This window comes from Zingiber officinale, chromosome 2A (genome assembly GCF_018446385.1).
Source record: "Zingiber officinale cultivar Zhangliang chromosome 2A, Zo_v1.1, whole genome shotgun sequence".
Classification (NCBI taxonomy): domain Eukaryota; kingdom Viridiplantae; phylum Streptophyta; class Magnoliopsida; order Zingiberales; family Zingiberaceae; genus Zingiber; species Zingiber officinale.
In genome coordinates, this window is record NC_055988.1 from 11,620,353 (window position 1) to 11,644,787 (window position 24,435).

A 24,435-nucleotide genomic window follows, 5' to 3' on the forward strand; every position below is an offset into this window, starting at 1 on the left:
ACAACTTTGATTATTTGAATAGTTAAAAGGGTATTTTTTAAAAAAATAGTCAAAAATATATTTAACCATATTTGTTATATAATTTTTTTTTATTTTAATGCTATTGTAAAATAGTTAATTAGTGTGTTGTACTATTTCTATTTAAGTAGCTAATTAGTAGTGTACTTTTCTTTTTATTTATGAGGAGATAAGGTTTGCAACATAGACATACTTATCTGTTCTTAGGGGTGCAAACGAATCGAATCGAGCTGAATATATAGAAAAATATAAGACTCGAATTCGGCTCGAAATAGATATATTCGAATTCTAGCTCGATTCGAAGTTCGAAAAATTTAAAATGTCTGGTTCGAGTTCGGTTCGAATTAGGGTTCGAGTTCGAGTTCGACTCGAAATATTCGAACATATTTGTGAACTATTCAAATTATTGCTCGAAAATAGGTTCGAAAGGCTCGAAATTTATTTATTCAATATATATTTAACTTATATTAATAAATATTAAGGCTCGCGAGCAACTCGCGAATGGCTCGAATAATATAATTTGGACTCGAGTTCGGTTCGAAAAAAGTTTGAACATGTTCAAGTTCAGCTCGAATTCGATAAATTTGAATACGAATCGAATATTTTTCGAGCTGGCTCGAAAAACTCGCGAGCCGACTCGATTCGCTTGCAGCCCTAAGTAGAGGCACCGCACCATTGCACAATTGATAAAAGTCTTTGTATTATATAATCATAAATTATATTTTACATTTTGTATAATTGAAATAATTAATGCATATTGTTATATTTAATTTAATTTAATTTTTTTAATTATTGTGTGAAATTATTTATATAATTAAATAGATCATATGATTAATCTAATCTATTTAACTAAACTATGATAAATAAGTAAAATCGTTTGTACATATGGATTATTATTATTTTCTTTACGATATTATAAAATATGGGAACTTAAGGTAGAGTCCATCCGAGCTTAATTAAATGGATCAATTTTAACCCGAGAACGATTATAGCAACCGACGGTGCTATCGAAGAGTTTAGGGTAAAAAAATTAAACAAGTTAGAATTAATATTGATTGTGTCCGAAGGTGCGAAGCTAGAAAGCCGCGGGGGTGATAGTTTCGTTTAAAGACCTCGTTCTCTACAAAATAAAATCAAAATCAGGGAAGAGGTCCCTGACATTGATCCTCCGACGCTCAAATCAGAAATAGAGGAGGAAAAAAATCAGTACTAAGGATAAAGATCTTTTTCTTATCTTTCTTCTGGTATGCCCTTTTATAACAACCATACAATAATTACTAAATGACTGCTGCAATAAGTTTATAATGATTTTAACTTTTTAAAGCTGTTAAGTTTAAGTAATTTTAATAAGTTGATAAAGAATTTTAATATAAAAGTAGTATATGTATAATATCTTTCAGATCTTTCGCCGTGCGCTTGTGCGCAATACTGGTTCGGACGTCTGAAATGAATTCTGACACCTAAATTCATTCTGTATTTTTTTTTTATTTTTTTATTTTATTTTAATATATATTATATGTATTTAAAGTTTAAAATTTTAGGATTCAAAAAGTTTAGTTTTAATGAAGTTTGAACTAATAAGATTTATTTGTTGATGCTCAGATTTTTTTTTGGATTATAATGTATATGCTCGCATGTTATATTATATATATTTAGAGTTTAAGATTTTAAAATTAAAATATTTAGTTATAATAGAATTAAACTAATAAAATTTTATCTTCGAATTTAGATTTTCCTTTTAGATCTTAGTATTTATGAAAAAAAAATTAATAATATTTTTAAAGAAATATTAAATTTAAAAAAAAAATTTCAGACGTCTGAATTAGGGCCTGCCTCCCTTGGCACAGATGGTATCACTTGTCTGAATTAGTGCATCCTAGTACGTTGTAAGAGATGTGGCTAAGAGTCATGAAATAAGTATATTTTTAATAAAAAAACAAAGGTCAATTGGTGATTCCATTAATTTGGAGGCCTCTTTTTGATATCATCTTTTTGTTTTAATTCATATAAAAATTATAATTTACATCAAAGGGTCCTTTGACTATTCGATCTATATAATTGTCAACCTACTACCTTTGCCATTTTGACGTTCAATTCTAATTTTCAAAACGTTGGACTCTAAAAGGTGAAAAATGACGGAGCTTCCCACTGATAAAGCAAAAAACAGGACCAATTTTTAAAATCCTGTTTTAAGAAAAGTTTTTCATACGTTTATTACCTTCTCTCATCTTTGAATCTTCCAAATAAACTGATAAAGCAACTGCTAACACATGCAAAATCACTAATTTCGGATTCATTAATGCTCTCCAACAGTATTACAGCACTTTTTCAAATGTATAATACTTTTTTTAATTCAGATATTCATTCCTTAGAACTATTACTCACAAAGATGAACGATCCAATCTCATAAAAATTTATATAAATCATTAGGATAAATCAGAAAATACAGATGAGTCTTGTCAAACAACCTAGTATCACAAGTTTTTCAAGATCTTAAGTTTAGGGGTATAAATGAACCAAGTCACCCATGAGCTATTTGAATTTAGATTCGATAAAAGTTCATTTGAACTCGTTTAATGAGGCTCGTTAAGATAAACAAACAAAACTCAATTTTCATAATACTCATCTCGTTAGCTCATGAACATGTTCATTAGTAAGCTCATAAATCAAGTTTTAAATAAAAAAATAATAGTTTCAATATAAGTCGGTCAAAGCGCCTGAAAATAATTCAATCGCCTTGATTCTATTTTAGTTTATTTTTAAAGTTTTTGGTCGGGTGCCTCGATCCTATTTTTTTATTTTTAAAAATTAAAAATTCCTTAAAACATCTTAAATACTTATATTACATCCCGTGAGCATCTAAAATTATTTATCCTGAACACTAGATTATAAACCTAAATCCTAGAGGAAAATCTTATTAGCTTAAACTCATTCTAACTCAATGCCTAAATTTTAAAATTTGAAACTCTAAATACATATAATATACCCCGTGAGTATCTAATATTTTTTATCTAGAATACTATAACCCAAGAGGGAAGCCTAAACCCTAGAAGAAAAATCTTATTGACTCAAACCTGTTATAACTCAACCCTTAAATTCTAAAATTTTGAATCATAAATACATATAATATATATATATATATATTCAGGTGTTTGAATTCATTCCAAGTGTTTGGACCATGCCACCCACAACCCCGAGTGAAGTCTCGACAGATCCGCAATGAAACATATATATATATATATATATATATATATATATATATATATATATATATATATATATATATATATATATATATTTTCTGTTATCATTTAGTGGGATAAATTTGGGTTTAGTGATAGATCAGACATTCTTTGAGAAGATCAAAAGAGTAAATCTGGTTCCTCTACCCAAACGGGTTAATCACGTCCACTGCACGAATCTAATGGCAGTATGGACAATGACGACGCTTTCCAATGGATTCCTTTTTGGGTATAAGAATCCAGGTTTTTGCCAACGCAGCCACGTCGAGTAGCCAAATGGAAGATGAAGCTGGTGAAGAATCTAGGTGTTTGCATTTGACGGCTCTCCGCCACCTCCACACCTCCTCCTTTCCCACCGATGTCGTTGATTGCGATGGTGGTGTAGGTGCCTGGAGCGACGAGAAGCACCTCTTAACTAAGAAGCACTCTCACAATGCCTCACTTTGCAACCTTAACTACCAGCTCTGCTCTCTGCTAGGCTCCGCCTCTCCGCTTCCATGTCAATCCTCCACGGCAGGCTCCCCCCCCACCTCGACGCCACTACTCGGTCAATCGTTTTCTCCTGCCTGGCCAAGCGAAGACAACCCCTTAGCGAGGAGTCCCTCATCGTCCTCATCCAGATGGCTAAGACGGGTTTTTTCCCTTCCGACGCCTTCCTGTTCACTCAGCTCATCCACAAGTTGTGTCGCGGCGACACCACCTCCGGGGCTTGGTATTTCTTGTTAGATATACATAATGTGAATGGAGAAGAGGTGAAAGACAAAAGATGATCCATTGTGAATGAGACTTTAGTCCTACATTAAGAGTTTCATGGCATGTTGGTTGGTTGGTTTATATTGATTCACATACATTAAGGATCTGAACAAATGCATGGGAAGAGGCTCTCTCTAATGCATGGGTGCGTAAAGGGGTGCAAATGTAGGGCTTGGATTACACTGAACCATGTTGACTCGTGTGCGAGCACGACCTGCGCGCGCCGAATGTTGGACCAGTCGGGGTAAAATTTGCCCAAGTGAAACAACCAATATTTTATCACCTAATCCTTTTGTTGCTTGTGTAATGGATGCATTAAAGTAAGATTAATGCAGAAGTAAAATGACTGAGCGAAACGCTAGCGTTTCACAGCTCACCGAGTAATGGTCATTAATCGACTATTAACACTGTCATTGATCTGAGCTCCTATATAACGAGACTGTGATAATAGGTTTACACACACAGAAAAGTAGCAGAAGCTCTCCACCTATGTTCCCTCTTCCTCTATCGCGTAACCCCTACTCGATGGAGTGCCCGTAATAGCAGTCGGGTACCACTCAGTTCGCCGTGACCACTAGTGCTTGGTGGAATCACAGTTAACCGTTGTGTCCTGTGAAACAGATGACTCGAGTAAACCTCGAAGCACTACTGGAGGTGGGCGAATCTATTTCAAGGAAACTGCGTCAATCGCATGCCTCAGTCAGCTCGCATGATCTCTTCATCCGCCCAGTCGGCCTCTTCGTCCTCCCGATTGGCCTCTTCGTCCGTTCAGTCGGCCTCTTCGTCTGCTTGCTTGGCCTCTCCGCTTGCCCACTCAGCCTCTTCGCTCGACCGACACCAGCTCGCTCAGCTTGCCAGTTCTCTCGACCGGCCTCTCACTCGACCTGTCTGTTAGCCCGACCGGCCACTCGCTCGGCCTATCTACTCGCCTAGCCAGCCTCTCGCCCGGTTGGCTCTCTGTCTGGACGAACTTGCTCGACCTTACTGCCCGATCGACCAATCTATTGCTTGCCTGCCCGACCATTAAGTCCGCGCAGACTTTACTGCTCAAACTCGAAGCTCGGTCTACACTCAGTAATTAGCAGGAACCAGCCCCTGCAGATAGCTTGAGATTATCAACTCAGGTCATTTCAATAGATAAGTGAATTTAATTCGATGTATTTAAATTTAACTAATATTCCGTAAATCTCTGAGAGCAGATTATTTTCTCCAACAATCTTGAAACATATTCAATTATGTTGATCAGATGGTCACAAATCAAGTCTTGATGTGCAACAGACTCAACATATGCAAGCCCCCTCTGCCCATATTAGAGCTGTGCCAATCAACCATGGGGAAAGGCCAGAGAAGTTCACTGGAGTGAACTTCAAGAGGTGGCAGCAGAAAATGCTCTTCTACTTGACCACACTCATCTGGCTCAGTTCTTGACCGAGGACCCTCCCAAGCGTGCTGAGGATGCTGATGCGCAAACCATCAGTACAGTCGAGGCATGAGTTCATTCTGAGTTCTTTTACCGAAAATACATCCTCAGCTACCTTGCCGGCTCGCTGTACGTTGTATATAGTATGAAGAGAACAACTAAGGAGCTGTGGGAATCCCTGGATAAGAAGTACAAGACAGAGGATGCAGGGACCAAGAAGTTCATCTGGGCCGATTCTTGAATTACAAGATGGTTGACTCTAAGACGGTGATCAGCCAAGTCCAGGAGCTTCAAGTGATCTTGCACAAGATCCACTCAGAAGGGATGGTTCTGAGTGAAACCTTCCAAGTGGCTACTATCATTGAGAAGCTGCCTCCCGGCTAGAAGGACTTTAAGAACTATCTGAAGCACAAGCGGAAGGAGATGAATGTGAAGGAACTCATTGTTAGACTTCGCATTAAAGAAGACAACAAGAGTTCAGAGAGAAAGTCGTTCTCTCAAGCTATTGTGAAAACCAACGTGGTTGAGCACGGTCAAAGCTCGAAATTGAAGAACCCCAAATCTTCCAAGATGGGACCTAGATGAGGTATCAACAAGAATAAGTTCTCTGAGAAGTGCTTTAACTGTGACCGAGTTGCCCATGACTTCGCAAGGACTACATTTTTATTGGGAGACCAAACTATTTATTTTTCGTCATTTATCTCTAGTTTGTATTCACGCTCTATGTGATGAGTGTGGTGGCCAATGAGTTCCTAGAACAGATGATGGCATTATAGGTTCTTTGTCGTTGGCATATGCATTGACACTAGCTCTTCTTGATTCATTCAAAGACATAATCGATAGTTGAGGAGGAGAAAATACATACGATAGAGCTGACATTCAAAATTTGGTGTCCATGGCCGACCGATCTTGGGGTGGATACATACAAACGGAGTTGAGGCGGTGTTATTAAGTTTCATTAGAATTTTTTGAAAATTTTAAAAATTTGAGAAATTTAGAGAATATTATGGAACATATGAAATATTTTAGAAATTTAAAAGCTATTGTGTGAGAGAGGAAAATTAAGAATATTAGATATTTGGATGAATGAGATTATATTGAGAAGATGTGTTTTCTTTCACATTTGGATAATTCAAAAGATTTACAAAGGAAACATTAAAATTTTTATCTATTTCGAATAAAAATACAAATATTGAATGCAAAGAATAAGAAAGAAGACGGAGTAAGTGATAAGATGAATGAAAAAATATGAAATATTGAAAATATATTTACATGTATTTTAAAAAAAAATTAAAAAAATTCATCATTAAATAATGACTAACTTTTATGTTTTATTTATATTATTTATTTTGAAAAAATCATTATCAAATAATAAAATAATTTTATTAAAAACTAAAAAGGAAAGGCTCCCCAGATAAGAGTCACTCCCAATGTTAATAAAATGAGTTACCTCCCACTGCAAAAGGAAGCTTATTCGATAAGGGGTAATCAACGAATGCCATGTTACTAAATAAATAATAATGTGATTTTAGCCGCTTTCAAATTCTTGATATAGTTTCATTGTGCTGATGTTTATTGTTGTAATCAGTGATACGTTTCCAAAAATCTTCATCTTTTTGGTCATTACCAGTGGTTGTGCTAGTACTGATAGTCGTCCATGACTTCGCAAGGATGATATTTTTTATTGGGAGACAAACTGTCTCTTTTTCATCATTTATCTTTAGTTTCTATTTGTGTTATATGTGTGATGAGTGTGATAATCATTGAGTTTCTAGAATAGATGATAACATTACGGGTTCTTTGTCGCTGACAGATGCATTGACACTAGTCCTTCTTGATTCGTTCGAAGAAATAACCAATAGTTGAGGAGGAGAAAATATGTATGACAGAGCTAACATCCCAAATTGAGTTCCCATAGTCGACGAATTTTCAGGTGGATATATACAAAATGGAGTTGTGACGACATCACTAAGATTCCTTGATTTTTAGAAAATTTTAAAAATTTAACAGTTATTGTGTGTGAGAGAGTAATATTGAGAATATTAAATATTTGAATGATTACGAGATATATTTTCTTTCACATTTCGATAATTTAAAAGATTTGTATAAAAATATTGAAATTTTTATCTCAAATAAATATATAAATATAGAATGAAAGAATAAAAAAGATGAGGTAGAAAGTGGTGGGATAAATGAAAAAAAATGAAATATTAAAAATGAAGTTATATGTATTTTTTTTAAAAAAATTAATCATTCATCATCGACTAACTTTTACGTTTTATTTATTTTAGTTTTTTTTAAAATCATTAATCATTATCAAATTATAAAATAATTTTAATTTTATTAAAAAAATAAAGAGGAAATTAGGAGGAGGAGTCACTTCCAAGTTAATAAAATGGGTTTTCTGATTTTTTCCATAGTTCAATCTAAATTATATAAAAAGAGATAAATTATAAGAACAGTATATAGTTGATCGTCAAATTAACCAAACATGAGAGAAGTTTTTTTTTCAAAAATATGTGTTCATCGGGAATTGACCTCTTGCCCAATTATAATAAGTCTATCATCCTCTAATGAATTGGCATCCCATTGCGATAATAAAATAAATAAGTTCTCACACGTAAGAAAAAGCTCGTTTTACAGGTAAATATAAATATACAGACGTCAAACGTATAATAATGAAATAAATCCTTAATAATCAATCTTTACTATTAAACTAAAAATATTATATGTCCATTGTTTACACTGCATCCATAGCGTACATCAACAACGCTACATCTATTATGGTCAGATGGATATCACATCCAATAGGGTTTGCGAAATGTATTCCTACAGTCTGCTAGCTTGGGCAAATTGTTTGCTCCTATTTTATGCATCCAGTTAATTTGTCCATAACTGCAGTCCTCCCTTTTGCTAAAACTAATCCTTTATTATCAGCCACTGTTTTTGCCAACGCACCCGCGTCGATTGGCCAAACGGAAGATGAAGCTGGTGAAGAATCCGTGTTTGCCTTTGACAGCTCTCCGCCGCTGCCACACCGCCTCCTCTTCTACAGCCACCGCTGCCACTGACTTCGATGGCGATGGTGGCGTAGGCACCCGGAGCGACGTGAAACACCAGAAACCCTCTAGCAATGCCTCACCTCGCCTCCTTAAATACCAGCTCTATTTCCTGCTCGGTTCCGCCTCTCCTGGCCGCCTCTCCGCCGCCTTGTCGATCCTCCGCGGTGTGCTTCCCCCCGACTCCACTTCCCCTCCTGACGCCGCCACTCGGTCGATCGTTTTCTCCGGCCTGGCTAAGCAAAGCCAGCCCCTGAACGAGGAGTCCCTCGCCCTCCTCGTCGAGATGGCCAAGATGGGACTTTTTCCGCACGACGCCATCCTGTTCACTCAGTTCATCACCAAGCTGTGCCGCTGCGGCGCCACCTCCGGGGCCTGGGATTTCTTTCACGCGGTAAAGGATGCTGGCGGCTACATCGAGGCCCCTGTGTGCAACGCCCTCTTGACTGGCCTCGCCGCAATTCAAGACTTCGCTAGGATGAGTCTTCTGTTTTCGGAGATGAAAAGCTTTGGCGTGCGGCCCGACGTAGTCACCTTTGGTATACTCATCAATTGCCTATGCAAATCCCGTCGCATCGATGATGCACTGAACGTGCTCGACGCAATGTCAAGCCCAGATTCAGGGGTCACCCCTGGCACAATCATTTTTAACACTGTCATCGATGGGCTCTGCAAGGCAGGAAGGCTTCAGGATGGTCTCTCCTTGCTTGATAGGATGAAATCAAGCCATGCTTGTGATCCTGACAGTGTGACTTACACCAGCTTGATTGATGCCTTCTGCAAGGCTGCAGAGTTAGACAAAGCTCATGAATTGCTTACCAGGATGGAGAAGGAAAGGGTGGCTGTCGATGTGGTTATTCTGAATACCTTTATATGTAGAATGTGCAGGCATGGGATGATCGGAAGTGCCCTCAATTTTTTTCAAAAGAAGAAGGTTGAGTGGCCGGAAGTTAAAGGCAATGCTTTCACCTATAACTACCTGATTGGTGCTTTTCTGCATTCCAACTATATAGGATGGGCGACGGCATTGTTTGATGAGATGATCAAGGAAGGGGTTTCCCCTAATTCCGTGACACACTCCACTCTCATCTATAGGTTGACTCAATTTGGTAAATTGGATGATGCTTATTCGAACATGTCGTTGATGAGAAAGAATGGTTTTCGAGTAGACATAAAGAGCTATAACATTTTGATCAGTGGGTTTTGCAAGAAGAAGAGGTTGGATAAGGCATTGGAGATACACGATGAAATATGTGAGGCAGGACTTAGGCCTGATATCTTCACATACACTTCTTTGATTGATGCTTTCTGCAAGGCTGGTGATTTTTCGAAGGCTGGTAAATTCCTCAACAAAATGGTCGACAATGGATGCAACCCTAACGTTGTGACTTATGGAACTTTGATCAATGGTTACTGCAAATCTGGTGATCTTGAGCAGGCCATGAAGATCTTCAAGAGCATGGATGTGCCAATGGTGCCGGCCAACACTGTTATTTATACTATCCTCATTGATTCTTATTGTAAGAATCAAAAAGTTGATGCAGCAATATACCTCTTCGATGAGATGCAGGAAAAAGATATATTGCCCAACGCCAGGATCTACACTGCTATTTTTAAGGGTCTTAAGAACCGTAACATGCCTGATAAAGCCTTCGAGCTTATGGACAAGATGAATTTGCAGGGATGCAAACCAGACTATGTGACAATGGATCTTCTTACAGGATGGTTAACTGTGATCGGTGAGACGGAGAGACTGAGACTATTTGTGCAACGGACGACATCTTCTAATATCGACTCGGGCAATCCTGATGTTTAATCTTATAGTTGCTTCTTATGTAGTGTTGAGTTGTACCATTACGGTATGATTTCTGAAGCTCCTTTTCATAATTCAAGCAATAACTTGTCACTGTGTTTCACATCATTGCCTGAATCTGTAAAGAAAACTGGATTTAGTGACTCTTTTGCAATTCTTTGTTGGTAAAAATCTTTTTGTAATTGCACATTTTAATTTATAATCTGAAACGGTTTAGTTCCAAACTATCCTTTTCTCATCCTAATCATTTCCATCTTAAGCAAGCTGCAGTTTTGCTTCGCCGACTGTAGAACAGTATTAGTGTTAAGAGTTTGATTAGGACACTTCACATCTACCTGGAAGTTAGATGTTGTGTGGATTTTCCTTTGAATAGAAGTGTCATATTATAGCCTATTTCGATCGAGTCATCTAACCGTCTTTCATCTCGGGTGTTTCGTTCTTGCTCCTCTCTAGGGCCTTCTTTTCCTTTCTTTCATCCCATGCCCAATAATATTCGACATGGACAATACTAAATCTAGTATGGTCTGATCGATATCGCATCAAATATGCTTTGTGGAATGTGTTCTTATAGTAAGCTCGCTTGGGCAAAAAATGCGAGGGATCGTAACTAGGACGGTCGGACGGATCAATCTGTGATGGGGTGGATCGGCCTGTGGTTGACTAACCATTTGGCGGAATGGGACAAGTCGATCCATCATCTTGACAAGTTGAGAAATCTTCAATTCAACCTAATCCAAGGCAGGTTGCTGCAGATTATACGGACCAATCCGCGGACCCAACAAATTTAAAAAAAATAAAAAAATTAATATCTTCAGCATTTTACTTCAGAAAGATCTCATCAATCAAATATATCCAGAAACCAATATTTTAAATGTAAATAGAAACAAATGAGTACGTATATTTAATGACATTTTTTTTAAATTATAACAAAAAATGATAATAAATTGATATAAAATTTAACTTACATGTGTTTCTCAACCCCTAGACCAATCCAAGTTTGTCGCAGGCTGACCCGCGTGGGTCGCATGCCTAGGTGGATTGACCTACAGCGGACTTGAGTTAATAAAATTTTAACCTAATATATTTAAATTATTTGACGGAAAAAGTCCGATCCAAGTTGACAACTCTAATGTAACCAAAAGAGTGCAAGTCAAGGTTGGACTAGAGGTCACAAATGCAACTTAATCGAGGTGAAACATGAGCAAGGTCTCCTAAGTTGGAGGTCCGTTGGTGGAGGTGTGAAGAGGGATGTGCTAAGGTGACTATCAATGCCCATATTAATCACTTGAGGTGAATAAGGTTAGACTTAATAGTTAGAAGACGCCCAATGCCCTCAGTTTTATAATTTTTTTTAGGTGAAAATTAAAATGACAACTTTGATTATTTGAATAGTTAAAAGGGCATTTTTAAAAAAAAAATAGTCAAAAAGATATTTAACCATATTTTTTGTATAAAAATATTTTTATTTCAATGCTATTGTAAAACTATAGAGTAGATCTTTATTTGAATGTTGTTGTAATTACTACGCGTAAAATACTTTTAAATCAAATTTTTTTTTATCAAATCGATTGATCAAAATCATTTCAACAATATTAAAAGCATCATAAAATTACTGTAGTAGCCCATTAGTGGCTACTACAATGTTATAACAACCATGCAATAATTACTAAATGACTGCTGCAATAAGTTTATAATGATTTTAACTTTTTAAAGCTGATAAGTTTAAGTAATTTTAATAAGTTGATAAAGAATTTTAATATAAAAGTAGTATATGTATAATATCTTTCAGATCTTTCGCCGTGCGCTTGTGCGCTTCTTCCAATAGTTGAAGTCCTCGCGCTCATATGGAGGTGGGATTCGGATGTTCCATCCGAGAGGTCCCTCCGACTCCATCTTCTTCCTCTAGCCGCTCTCTTGGCAATTAGTCCAACAAGAGCTCACCTTGCTCTGATACCACTTGTTAGGACCTTGACGTCCGCTAGAGGGGGGCTGAATAGCGTCTCACCCAAATCGTCGCTTCCTACAATGGTTAGTGTGCACAGCGAAAATACAAGATAAACACTAACAATAGAAAGCAAACCTAACACGTTGATTTAACGTGGTTCGGAGATAAAGCTCCTACTCCACGGTTGTCCGTAAGGTGGACGATCTCGATCCGTCGGTGGATGATTCCCCGGAGAACTTCCGGCTAGCTCGCGTAGCTCCTTGTGGGTGGAGAAACCTCGCCACAACCTCGTACAAGCACGCTAGATCACTTGGCCACTTGGAGACTCTAATTAGGGTTGACCACCACTAATTTCGTCAACTTCAACCAAGCTTCCAATGCTTGGTTATATAGGCCACGAGTTAGAAAACCCTGCCTACCAGTCGACTGCCAAAACATGCAGTCGACTGCCCTTCGTGGAAATTCGACCGTTGCAGCCCAACGGCTCGATACCAACCCTCTGTTCGCTACCAGTCGACTGCACCAGTCGACTGCTACAATACTGCTACAGTAATGCTACAGTACTACTACAGTAACGCTACAGTACTGCTGCAGTAAACCCTAATTTTGGAATTTTACCCGAAGTACATTCACTCAGCACTCGTTCTCGCCCGACCAACCTAGACCTAGCCTTCTAGCCTCCTCCATCAGCCTTGCGTCCCTCGGATGCCTCCCTATCCTTCACGTCTTGCCTTCTGGATCTTCCATCGGCCTTGTCATTGTTGTCGGGTCTTCCTTTGCCAAGAGGTCGCACCTCCGGGACTTCATCCATTGCCAAGTCACACTTGGATTTACGTTGCCAAGACTACATGCTTGGACTTACACCGCCAAGACTCATCCTTGGACTTTCCTCCTTTGCCAAGATCACACTTGGACTTACGTTGCCAAGACTACATGCTTGGACTTACACCACCAAGACTCACCCTTGGACTTTCCTTGTTGTACCTGTATCCTGCTCACTCACAATGCATATCAAATACAACAATAAACCTAACTTAAATTTTTGCCCAAACATCAAAACCTAGGGTACCCAGATTGCTCCAACACTTTAGGTTGCTGTGCGGGGTAGTTGTCCTCTTTAGGCTGCACGACATCCCCTTAGTCCCCAAAACTTTCCACTACTTCTATTATCCCAAACAGTCCGAGTGGGGCACTTTTCTCTTCCAGTCGCGGATCAGTCTTGTTTTCTTCGACAAGATGCCGACCTCGAACAAACATTGGAAAAAGAACTACTTCTACCTTCGTTTTCCCGAGCGGCCATCTTTCCATACTAAATGGCAGACCACTGTGCCGAGCCCGCCGGACCTTGGCAAATACAAGAGCTAGTCAGATTACCTCCACGCAGCCAATCTGCTGGTCGGGCAGAGATTCAACATCCACAAGCTGCTCTACGAGGGGGTGCTGTACATATTCGGATTGATCCCGATCCGAATGAAGCTTCCAAGCAGCATGGGTAAGCGTTTTCCTCGTCCCCCTTCCTTTTGGTCTAACTGATTTATTCTTCTTTTATGCAACCGACATCATGTGGCGTGCCAAGGCTACTGATCGAATGAGGTTGAAAGCTACCGAGGTAGAGGCGGCGACCGCTAAGGAGATGGCCAATCTGGGCATCGCCCCAGTCGGCTCACATGAGGGTGAAAGCGAAGAAGTTCCGCCCGCAGCTGGAGAATTGGTCGTTCGGATCCCTACAACTGAAACGGTCGGCGATGCTATCTCGTTTGTCGGACACCCGGCGTCGGAAGACACGGGGCACTCGGCCGAGGACTCCCCACTGATAATACGCAAACGGCGCCGGACGAACCTTCAAACCCACTCAGCTACATCTGTGGAGCCGGTGACAGAGCCGGTCGGCGCCCCCCTCTGCCGCAATCACCCCGGCCCCCGCTTCAGTTGAGGCCATATCTTCGGACTGCACTCCCTCCCAGTTGGATCTGCCTGTGACTTCCCTTGGAGCGCAGCCGGTCAATTCCCAGCCACGAGCTCATCTTCGGCTTAGTCGCTCTGGTATAATCTCCACCCCGCTCGGCGAGTCTTCTGGCCGCGCAGCTTCAGCCCAGTCGGATCCGAGCGACCATCGAGTGGTTAAGGCCGTCCTCCATCTCCCAACAGAAGAATTTCTTCTGGCGGCTGATTGGCCAGTCGCCCCGGAGCATCAGATCACCATCCGCGGACCGCTCGCCAAGATATGGGAGGATGTGAGGGCCTGCGTTGCCTTGATGACTCCTGGCCAGCTCGGCGACAGCCACTTGCAGCAAGCTACCGGGGTATGCTTCTTAACAGACTGCATGACTATTTAACTTGGTTCTTGATATTATTTCATCTGAGCGCAGAACTGGGTAGAGAACATCGCGGTCAGCAACCGCCTGGCTGCGCTGGAGGAAGAGTTGAAGAAATTCTAGATTTCTGGAGGAGCGCTGGCTTAGGGGCCTTCGTACGCCACGCTTTGGTCCGAGCTGACCAAGGCAGAGAAACTGCTTGCGGCCGAGCGGCATAAGTCCTCTGGCTTGGAAACCAGGGTTGCTGGGCTTGAAGCGCAGGTTAAGTCCCATGACCAGGAGATCAAGTTGGCCACTAACAGAAAGAATAGGGTCGTCACCGATCTAGAAACCAAGAATGTGCAGGCCCGAGCACTGGAGCAGCGCGTCAAAGAATTAGCCGACCTGCTATCCATCGAACGAGAAAGTCGATCGGCTGCTGAAGCTAAACTTCAAGGAGATAAGAAGGATCTCCAAGACGCTCTCGACGCTTCCCGAGCTGCATTAAATGAATATCAAGACGGTGAATCAGGTCGCTTCGCGGTGTTGAAGTAGAACTACTTCCGCTCGGACGAATTTGGCGAGAAGTTTAGCGATCGGCTAGTCCTGGCCTTTGAGGAAGCCATCCGGGTGACAACTGTTTATCTGAAGGCTAAGGGTCAACTCCGAGAGACGGCCTCTATCCCTCCTAAAGACTTTGTCGGACTGCTAGAAACCATCCCCGAACCCATCTTTGAGGTCCTGGAGTGAGGAACATTTTTAGCTTGTCTTTATTTTTATGTTTTGAAACTGCATCTGTATGCTCGCCGTTCTGCGAGTTAAAATTATCCGCTTTAATCTGACTTTCCACCAACTTGACTATATTATTTTTATACGGCGAGTCAATATTAAATTCCGACTCTGCTAATGTTACTTCTTCGCACTTATTCTTCCCGAGTGGTATTCGGTAGTCTTCGGTCCGGGGGTTTTATAGTCGCCGGTCCGACTCTGGAATTTAACGTCGCCGCTCGACGGTCTTCACGCCGGGGTTTTTATAGTCACCGGTCCGACTCTGGGATTTAACGTCGCCGCTTGACGGTCTTCAAGCCGGGATTTTTAACGTCGCCGGTCCGACTCTGGGATTTAACATCGCCGCTCGGAGGTCTCAAAGCCGGGGTTTTTATAGTCGCCGATCGGACTCTGGGATTTAACGTCGCCGCTCGACGGTCTTCAAGCCGGGGTTTTTATAGTCGCCAGTCCGACTCTGGGATTTAACGTCGCCACTCGACGGTCTTCACGCCGGGGTTTTTATAGTCACCGGTCTGACTCTGGGATTTAACATCGCCGCTCGACGGTCTTCACGCCGGGATTTTTATAGTCGTCGGTCCGACTCTGGGATTTAACGTCGTCACTCGACGGTCTTCACGCCAGGGTTTTTATAGTCGTCGGTCCGACTCTGGGATTTAACGTCGCCGCTCGACGGTCTTCACGTCGGGGTTTTTATAGTCGTCGGTCTGACTCTGGGATTTAACGTTGCCGCTCGACGGTCTTCACGCCGGGGTTTTTATAGTCGCCGGTCTGACTCTGGGATTTAACGTCGCCGCTCGACGGTCTTCACGCCTGGGTTTTTATAGTCGCTAGTCCGACTCTGGGATTTAATGTCGCCGCTCGACGGTCTTCACGCCGGGATTTTTATAGTCGCCGGTCCGACTCTGGAATTTAATGTCGCCGCTCGACGGTCTTCATTCGGCATAAATTGTTCCTTTGATTTTACCCTTGCGGTCAAAAGATACAACATGATTGAACATTATGAGTTACAATGACACACCTTTCACCCAGCTCGGTAAGGCCGGAGGTGATTTGCGCTCCACGCTCGCTCTAGCTTCCGTCCATCTTCATCCTTGAGGTAATAGGCACTCGAATGGAGCTTTTCTACAATCTTGAATCGCCCGACACCAGGAGCTACAGAGGTGAAGGCTTGTTGAATGTCGTACCCCTCGCACCATTCCTTGAGCTGTTGACCCGAGAACTGCCTCCCATTATCGGAGATGAGCCGCCGTGGGATGCCGAACCGACAAATGATATCCTGCCATATAAATTTCTTGTCCATGTTCTCGGTTATTTTAGCTAGTGGCTCGGCTTCAACCCACTTGGAAAAATAGTCCACTGCTACCAGCAAGAACTTTCGCTGTCCGGTCACCATTGGGAATGGTCCCACAATGTCCATGGCCCATTGATTGAACGGGCAGGACACCATGGAAGTTTTTAATTCTTTCGCGGGACGATGTGAGAAACTGTGGTATCGTTGGCAGGATAAGCATGTAGCGACTGTCCGAGCGGTGTCCTCCTGTAAAGTCGGCCAAAAATTAGCCGGCCAAAAGAATCTTCCTCGCCAACGAGCGGCCGCTCGGATGCCCGCCACATGAGCCTTGGTGTACTTCTTGCAAAATGTAGTCCACATCCTCCGGGCCGACGCATTTAAGCAGAGGCCTGGAGAACGCCTTTTTGTAGAGCTGGTCGCCAATGAGGACGAACCGACCAGCTCTTCTTCTGAGCAGATGTGCCTCCGACCGATCGGGCGGCGTTGTTTCGGACTTCAAAAACTCGATTATAGCCGTTCGCCAATCATTTGGGAATGTGAGTCCCTCCATCCGATCAATGTGGGCGACCAGGGACACTTGCTCGACTGGCTGCTCAATGACGATTGGTGATATCGAACTGGCCAGCTTAGCCAGTTCATCTGCAACCTGATTGGCTACGCGGGAGATCTTCTGTACCACCACCTCTTGGAAACCGGTCCTAAGTTTGGCGAAGGCTTCCGCATAAAGAGTTAGCCTAACGTTGCTTATCTCAAATGCTCTCGAAAGTTGCTGAGCGGCCAACTGTGAGTCTGAATGAATTAACACATTGCTAGCTCCCACATGTCGAGCAGCCTGCAGACCTGCTATAAGCGCCTCATACTCCGCTTCATTGTTGGTCGCTTTGTAGTCCAGTCGTACGGATAGGTGCATCCGTTCTCCATGGGGGGAGACCAGCAGTACGCCTACCCCACTTCCCTATCGAGTGGACGATCAATCTACATACACCTTCCAGGTGGCTTCGGGCTCAGGATTTTGTACCTCAGTGATGAAGTCTGCCAATGACTGTGCCTTGATTGCCGTACATGGCTGATACTGTATGTCAAACTCGCTAAGCTCTGTGGTCCATTTGATCAGCCGCCCGGACGCCTCAGGGTTCAGTAGAACTCGGCTTAAGGGGCTATTCATCATGACGATGATTGTATGCCCCAGGAAATAGGGCCGGAGCCTTCGAGCGGCTAGAACAAGTGCGGAGGCAAGCTTCTCAAGACCAGTGTAGCGGGACTCAGCATCCTTTAGAATGTGACTAAGGAAATACACCGGCTGTTCTTCGCCGTTCTGCCGGACCAGCGCTGAGCCGACCGCGTGCTCGGTTGAAGACAAATAAATGCGGAGAGGCTCGGTGACAGATGGCTTAGCTAATATAGGTAATGAGTTTAGGTAGGTCTTCAATTCTTCGAACGCTTGATCACACTCCTCGTCCCATTAGAATTTGGTTGCCCGATGCAGGATCTTGAAGAATGACATTCTCCGATCGGCCGTCCGAGAGATGAACCGGGATACGCTGTTATGCGGCCCGTAAGGCACTGGACTTCCTTCAAGTTTTTGGGCGGAGGCATATCTTGTAGCGCTTTGACATTGCTAGGGTTGGCCTCAATGCCTCGCTCGGTGACTATGTAGCCTAGGAAATGACCACTTTTTGCTCCGAACAAGCACTTCTGCGGGTTCAACTTGATCCCGTACGTCGTAGTGTCTAGAAAGTTTCCTCTATATCTGCACAGAGGTCGGCCGCTCGGAATGATTTAATGAGTATATCATCAACATATACCTCTAGATTTCACCCGATCTGCTTCCGGAACACCCTGTTCATAAGTCGCTGGTACATAGCCCCTGCGTTCTTCAGTCCGAACGGCATGACGTTATAGCAATAAGTGTCGTCCGCCGTGATGAAACTGACCTTCTCTTGATCCTCCCGGGCGAGTGGCACCTGGTGATAACCCTGATATGCATCCAGCATGCATATCAGTTCGCACCCGGCGGTCGAATCTGTTGGTGCAGGTAGCACTAACGGTCTAACCTAGGTTTTGATGAATGACAAATAGGTTAAGTTAGTTTTGTTGTTGTCTGACACTTTGATCGAGTGTGCAGGAGAAGTCCAGACAGGTCGACGGGCTGACCGGATGTCTGGCACGAAGTCCAGCTAGGTCGACGGGCTGACCGGATAGCTGGCGAGAAGTCCAAGCGGGTCGACGGGCTGACCGGACGCTTGGCGAGAAGTCCAGCTAGGTCGACGGGCTGACCGGATAGCTGGCGAGAAGTCCAGACGGGTCGAAGGGCTGACCGGACGTCTGGCAGGTAAGTAAGGTAAGTCACTGGAGGGGAGTGACTGCGAGGACGCGTTACCGGGAAGGGAACATTAGGCGTCGATCCGGCTTAGATCCATTTCGGATATCTAAGTCGAGATCGTGACTAGATTCGGGTCTCGGAAAGACGGAATCTAAGTCATACTCTTTGCTATTACTTTGTTGAACTTTAATTGTGCTAACAATATGTTTTACAGGATATATATTTACCTCCGGACTAACGTTTGTCTTGCAGGACGGATTCTACGGGAAAACAGGGTCCGGGCGCCCGGAAGGAATCCAGGCGCCCGGAGGTCCGGGCGCCCGGGAGGCAAACTTTATCCTGATTGCGCGTCGCCACGTGAAGCTCATTGGTTGGACCTGCCACGTCTCACCAGGGCGCCTGGAAGGGATCCGGAGCGCCCTGAGCTTCATATAAAAGAAGGGGCAAGGGTAGAGCTTCGACATGAACTAAGAATCCAAGATCTGCTGCTCTGTGCTCTTGCGACGCCACGAAAAGCTTTTCGACTCAGTGCTGGTTTTGTTTTAATTCTATTGTCGGTATTTTCTTAATTTGTCCATTCTTGTACTTAACTCTGTAATATTCGAATTGATAGTGATTGCCCAACGAAAGTACTCACGGAGTACGGGCCTTCGAGTAGGAGTCGTCACAGGCTCCGAACGAAGTAAAATCAATTGTGTTCATTTACTTTTCCGCTGCGTACTTTTACACTCGAGTTTTCAAATCGATATTCACCCCCCCCTCTATCGAACGATCACGGTCCTACAAGTGGTATCAGAGCAGGTACCGCTCTGATTTGGTGCAACCACCAATCAGGCAAAGGGGGGACCTTTTGAAAGAAAAATTAGATATCGTTTGTCTTTCGTTTTTTCCCTCCAAAACTGTTTTTGAAAAATACATCGCCATCTCTTCACCATTGCTTAGTATTGACAAAATATTACATTTTCAAAAATTTGAAATAATATTTTTTTATTAATATTTTAATAATATCTTATTACTTTTTTTGAAAATAGTGAAATATTATTTTTTTCCAACACTGCTAATCCAAGACCAAGTCTTGGGATTTTTTTTGTTTGTTTCTCTGTGTGCAAGAATAATGACTCTTCTAGAAGGACGGAACCCTCATGAACCTCCACCATACGATCATGAAGACTTCAACTACTGGAAGCGATTAATGGAATGCTTCTTTGGAAGCGTAGACATCGATTATATGCTAAATTTGAGGAAACCTTCTCAAAACTCGGAACTGAACAAAAAGGTAAGTAACATTATTTGTAACGTTTTACCTAACAATATTTTATGTAGATTAGAAAAGTACAAGAATGCATATGAGCTGCGGACCCAGTTGATCAAGTTTCACGAGACGCCGATGGAGCTAGAAGATCAAGTTAAAGTCAAATATGGACTCGAGTCAAATCCAACGGAGAAGCCTACTGAATTAGGGGTTGTGCTAAGGTTAGTAATATTTACCAAAATACCCCTGCTAATAGTAGTTTAAATAATCAGCATGATGATAGGTATGAAATTAGTCAAAGTATGATGCATGATAATCTAGATTTAAATGATTTAGATTCAAAATCACAAAATAATCTAGACTCTGATCAAGTCAATCAAGACTCTGATCAATTTGGCATCAATCTTGACTTGGTCAAACAGAACAATGACCAAATCAATTCAAATAATTTAATCAATTCAGAAAATTTAAAACTAGGTGAGCATTTAGACATAAATAAGTCAAACATTAAAATAAATTTGAATTTAAATGCTAAAATGGATAAAATCAATAAATACCTTGATAAAATATTTAGTAATCAAGATAAAATCAGTCTAGAAAATGCTATCCAAAACCAAGATAATTTAATTAATAAAAAATTAAACTTTAAAGATAAAACTAATCTAATAAATTCAATTAACCATGTCAATTTAAAAGGCAAAGAAAATATAAGGATAAAATTAAACACTTTGATAAAATCAAAACGGAATTTAACAAACTTAAAATTAAATGTTAAAGATAACATATTAAACAAAAATAATCTAGAAATTTTAAAATTAACAATTAATAAAAAGCTAAAAGATAAACCGTTAAGAAAATATAATTCAAATAGTTTAGTTAATTCAAATTTAAAAATAAATAAAAACGTAAACTTTAAAAATAAGCTATTAAAGAAATATAATTCAATTAACCCAATAAAATTGAAATTGAAAGAAAATTCAAATATTAAATACACTCTCTTAAAAAAAGATAATTTGACCAATTTAATTAATTCAAAATTAAAAACTTAAATTTAAATTACAAATTAAACATTACAACTTAACTAAAACCAATTCTAATTATACAAAAATCTTAAATTAATGGCCAATAATTCAGGGGGAGGCTCCAGAACAACTGACACCTCCAAAACTAACCTACCCGACAGAGTAACCCTAACCAACCTACCCGACAGGGTAATTAGGACTAGTTAAAGAGGGTTCAAGTTTAACTTGAATCATAGTACTGGTGGAGTTTTGGATGATAGTACGTTGGGGAAGCTTGGACATCGCATGTCTAGAAAGATATGACTTCGATCTGGTGCATTTGGCCAAGTGGAACTGACCGAAACTACCCCTTACGGATCCTAACTAGGTAGACCAAGGTTTAGTACTAAGCTCTGTGGATAGGACTATTCGGAAAACCTCGAAGGGTTGGTTACTTCTAATGATGTCCAGGTGACTCACCAAGCTTAGAAGTTTATCCGAAGAATGCCTATTTGTTGAGACCAAAGCTAAATCTGAATCTAACACAAGTTAAACCAAACTCTGTAATTAAATCTAATTCATCTCACAAAATTATAGGATTCCCTGATTGATAATCTAGATCGGGTGAGATGAATAAGGATCAAATTAATTTTCAAATTAAATTAAAATTAATTAAAATTAAATTTCAAATTTTAAATTGAATTTCAAATTAAAATTAAATTTCAAATTTCAAATTGAATTTCAAATTAAATTTAAATTTCGAATTTCAAATTAAAATTTGAATTTCAAATTAAAATTTGAATTTCAAATTAAAATTAAATTTCGAATTAACTAAAAATTAAATTTCGAATTAAAACTAAATTAATTTTTTTTTTAAAAAAAAATTTAATATTAAATTAACTTTAAAAATTATTTTAAAAATTAAATTAACTTTAAAAAATTATTTTAAAACAAAAATTAACTTTAAAAAATATTTTTAAATTTAACTTTAAAAATTTTATATTTAACTTAAAAATTATTTCAAAAATTATTTTAAAAACTTAAAAAAAAAATTCTTTTAAAAAATTATTTTAAAACATTTTCAAAATTATTTTAAAAACTCTTTTAAAAATTATTTTAAAAACTTTAAAAAATTCTTTTAAAAATTATTTTAAAAACTCTGTTAAAAATCATTTTAAAAATCTTTAAAAAATTCTTTTAAAAAATTATTTTAAAATATTTTAAAAATTATTTTAAAAACTCTTCTAAAAATCATTTAAAAAACTTTAAAAAAATTTTTAAAAATTATTTTAAAAACTCTTTTAAAAATCATTTTAAAAACTTTAAAAAATTCTTTTAAAAATTATTTTAAAACATTTTAAAAATTATTTTTTTTAAAAAAAAAACTCTTTTAAAAATCATTTTAAAAACTTTAAAAATTCTTTTAAAACCTTTTAAAAATTATTGTTATTTTAAAAATTATTTTAACATAAAAATTATTTTAACTTAAAAATTATTTTAACTTAAAATTATTTTAATATAAAAATTATATTTTTAAAATTATTTTAACTTAAAAATTATTTCAAAAATTATTTTAAAAACTTTTAAAAATCATTTAAAAACTATTTTAAAAATCATTTTAAAACTATTTTAAAAATTATGTATCATTTTGAAAAATTCTTCTTATTTTTTCACTATAATAAAATTCTTTTAACTTAATAAAAAATAGTAATAATAATAAATTATTTCTATAGACTATTTTCACTTTAAAAATTATTATTTTGACTTTAAACTCATTTTTAATCTTAAACATCATTTTAACCTTAAAATTATTTTTTAATTTAACCTAACTGAAAATTAAAACTTCAATTAAAACTTAAAAATTTAACTTAAACTTAAAACTTAAACCTAAATTAATCACTGATATTAATTTTAATCTAAAATCAAAACTGAATTGAACATATATTAATTGTCATTAAATAATTATAAAAATCATTTTAAAATCCTGTTAGAAATCCCTTAAAAATAATAATAATTATAATTCTTTTAAATTCATTTAAAACTTAGACACCTAACTTAAAAACTTAAATTCCGTTAACTTTAACTTTAAACTTAATTATGTAATTAATAAGTAGAACTTAACTATTTAAGTTTTACTTTATTTGAGAACTAAGCTTGATTTGATTAGAACCTAGGTTTAACCTTAGTAAAAATATTAAAATTACTCTAAGTCATTTTTTTATCAACCTTTAAAATATTAATTATTTTTATTAAAACATAATTAAAGTTTGACTTAAATTGAACCTTACTTAACCTTGTTTAATAACGAGTTTAACTTCAAACTTCTACCAACTTTAAACTAAGTTAATCCAACTTAAAAGGAAGTAAATGAAAAGTTAAATTATAACTAACACCTTCATCAATTAATACAAAATTTAGATTATATTAAATTATTGAATCAAGCAAAATTTAATCAATAAATTATTAATATTGATTAATTATTGAATTAATAACAACTTATCTTACTTAACATCACACTAAAGGTTAACTCATTTCAACTGAATCTAACGTTAATTACGTTTAGTCAAATTTAAATGAACAATTTTATAAAGATAATTATACAATCGCCTAAAACACTTAGGTACGAAAATATGTTACGGTTGTAAAATTTTATATTAAGGGGGAGTAATAAATAAGGAGGATTAATAAATTAAAGGAGTATCAAATTCAGGGGGAGGTTTTTAATTATCTCCTTAAGTGTTATTTTTTAATCTTTTCTTTAAAATCTCTCTATAAAATTCTACCTCAATTTTTTTTCTCCTTTGAATATATTTAGCAAATATTTTCAAAATTTTATGTCAGGTTTAGAGGGAGAAATAAAACTAATTCAGTTTTTCAAATCGAATTTTAAACTTAATTTTGAAAATCAAAGTTTAAAAATCAATTTTCAAAATCAACCTGTTTAAAATTGTGAAAAATTTCTTAAATCAACTCACAATTATTTGTTTTAAATCACAAAATTTTTATCCTTTTTACTTAGTCCTTGAAAACTGAACTTTTCTAGTATTTTAAACCATGGTTTTGAAACTAGTACTTTTCTAGTATTCTAGAAAACTGAATTTTTCTAGTATTTTTCAATCAGTTTTGAAAAATAAAATTTTCAAACTCAGTCTTGGAATTTTTGAAAACTTATTTGAAAAGCATTTCAAAATTGAAACTTGTTTTGAAAATTTAAAATTTGATCTTGAAATTTAGA

General features: G+C 38.5%; 1 protein-coding gene across 1 annotated transcript; it reads left to right on the forward strand.

The window, feature by feature from the left end:
* The first annotated feature begins 8,337 nt into the window (after positions 1-8,337).
* Positions 8,338-10,450, forward strand: LOC122040721 (pentatricopeptide repeat-containing protein At5g28460-like). Its single transcript, XM_042600145.1, has one exon. The coding sequence runs from the start codon at positions 8,416-8,418 to the stop codon at positions 10,306-10,308; it is 1,893 nt and encodes a 630-aa protein (XP_042456079.1). The 5' UTR covers positions 8,338-8,415; the 3' UTR covers positions 10,309-10,450.
* Positions 10,451-24,435: the final 13,985 nt, after the last annotated feature.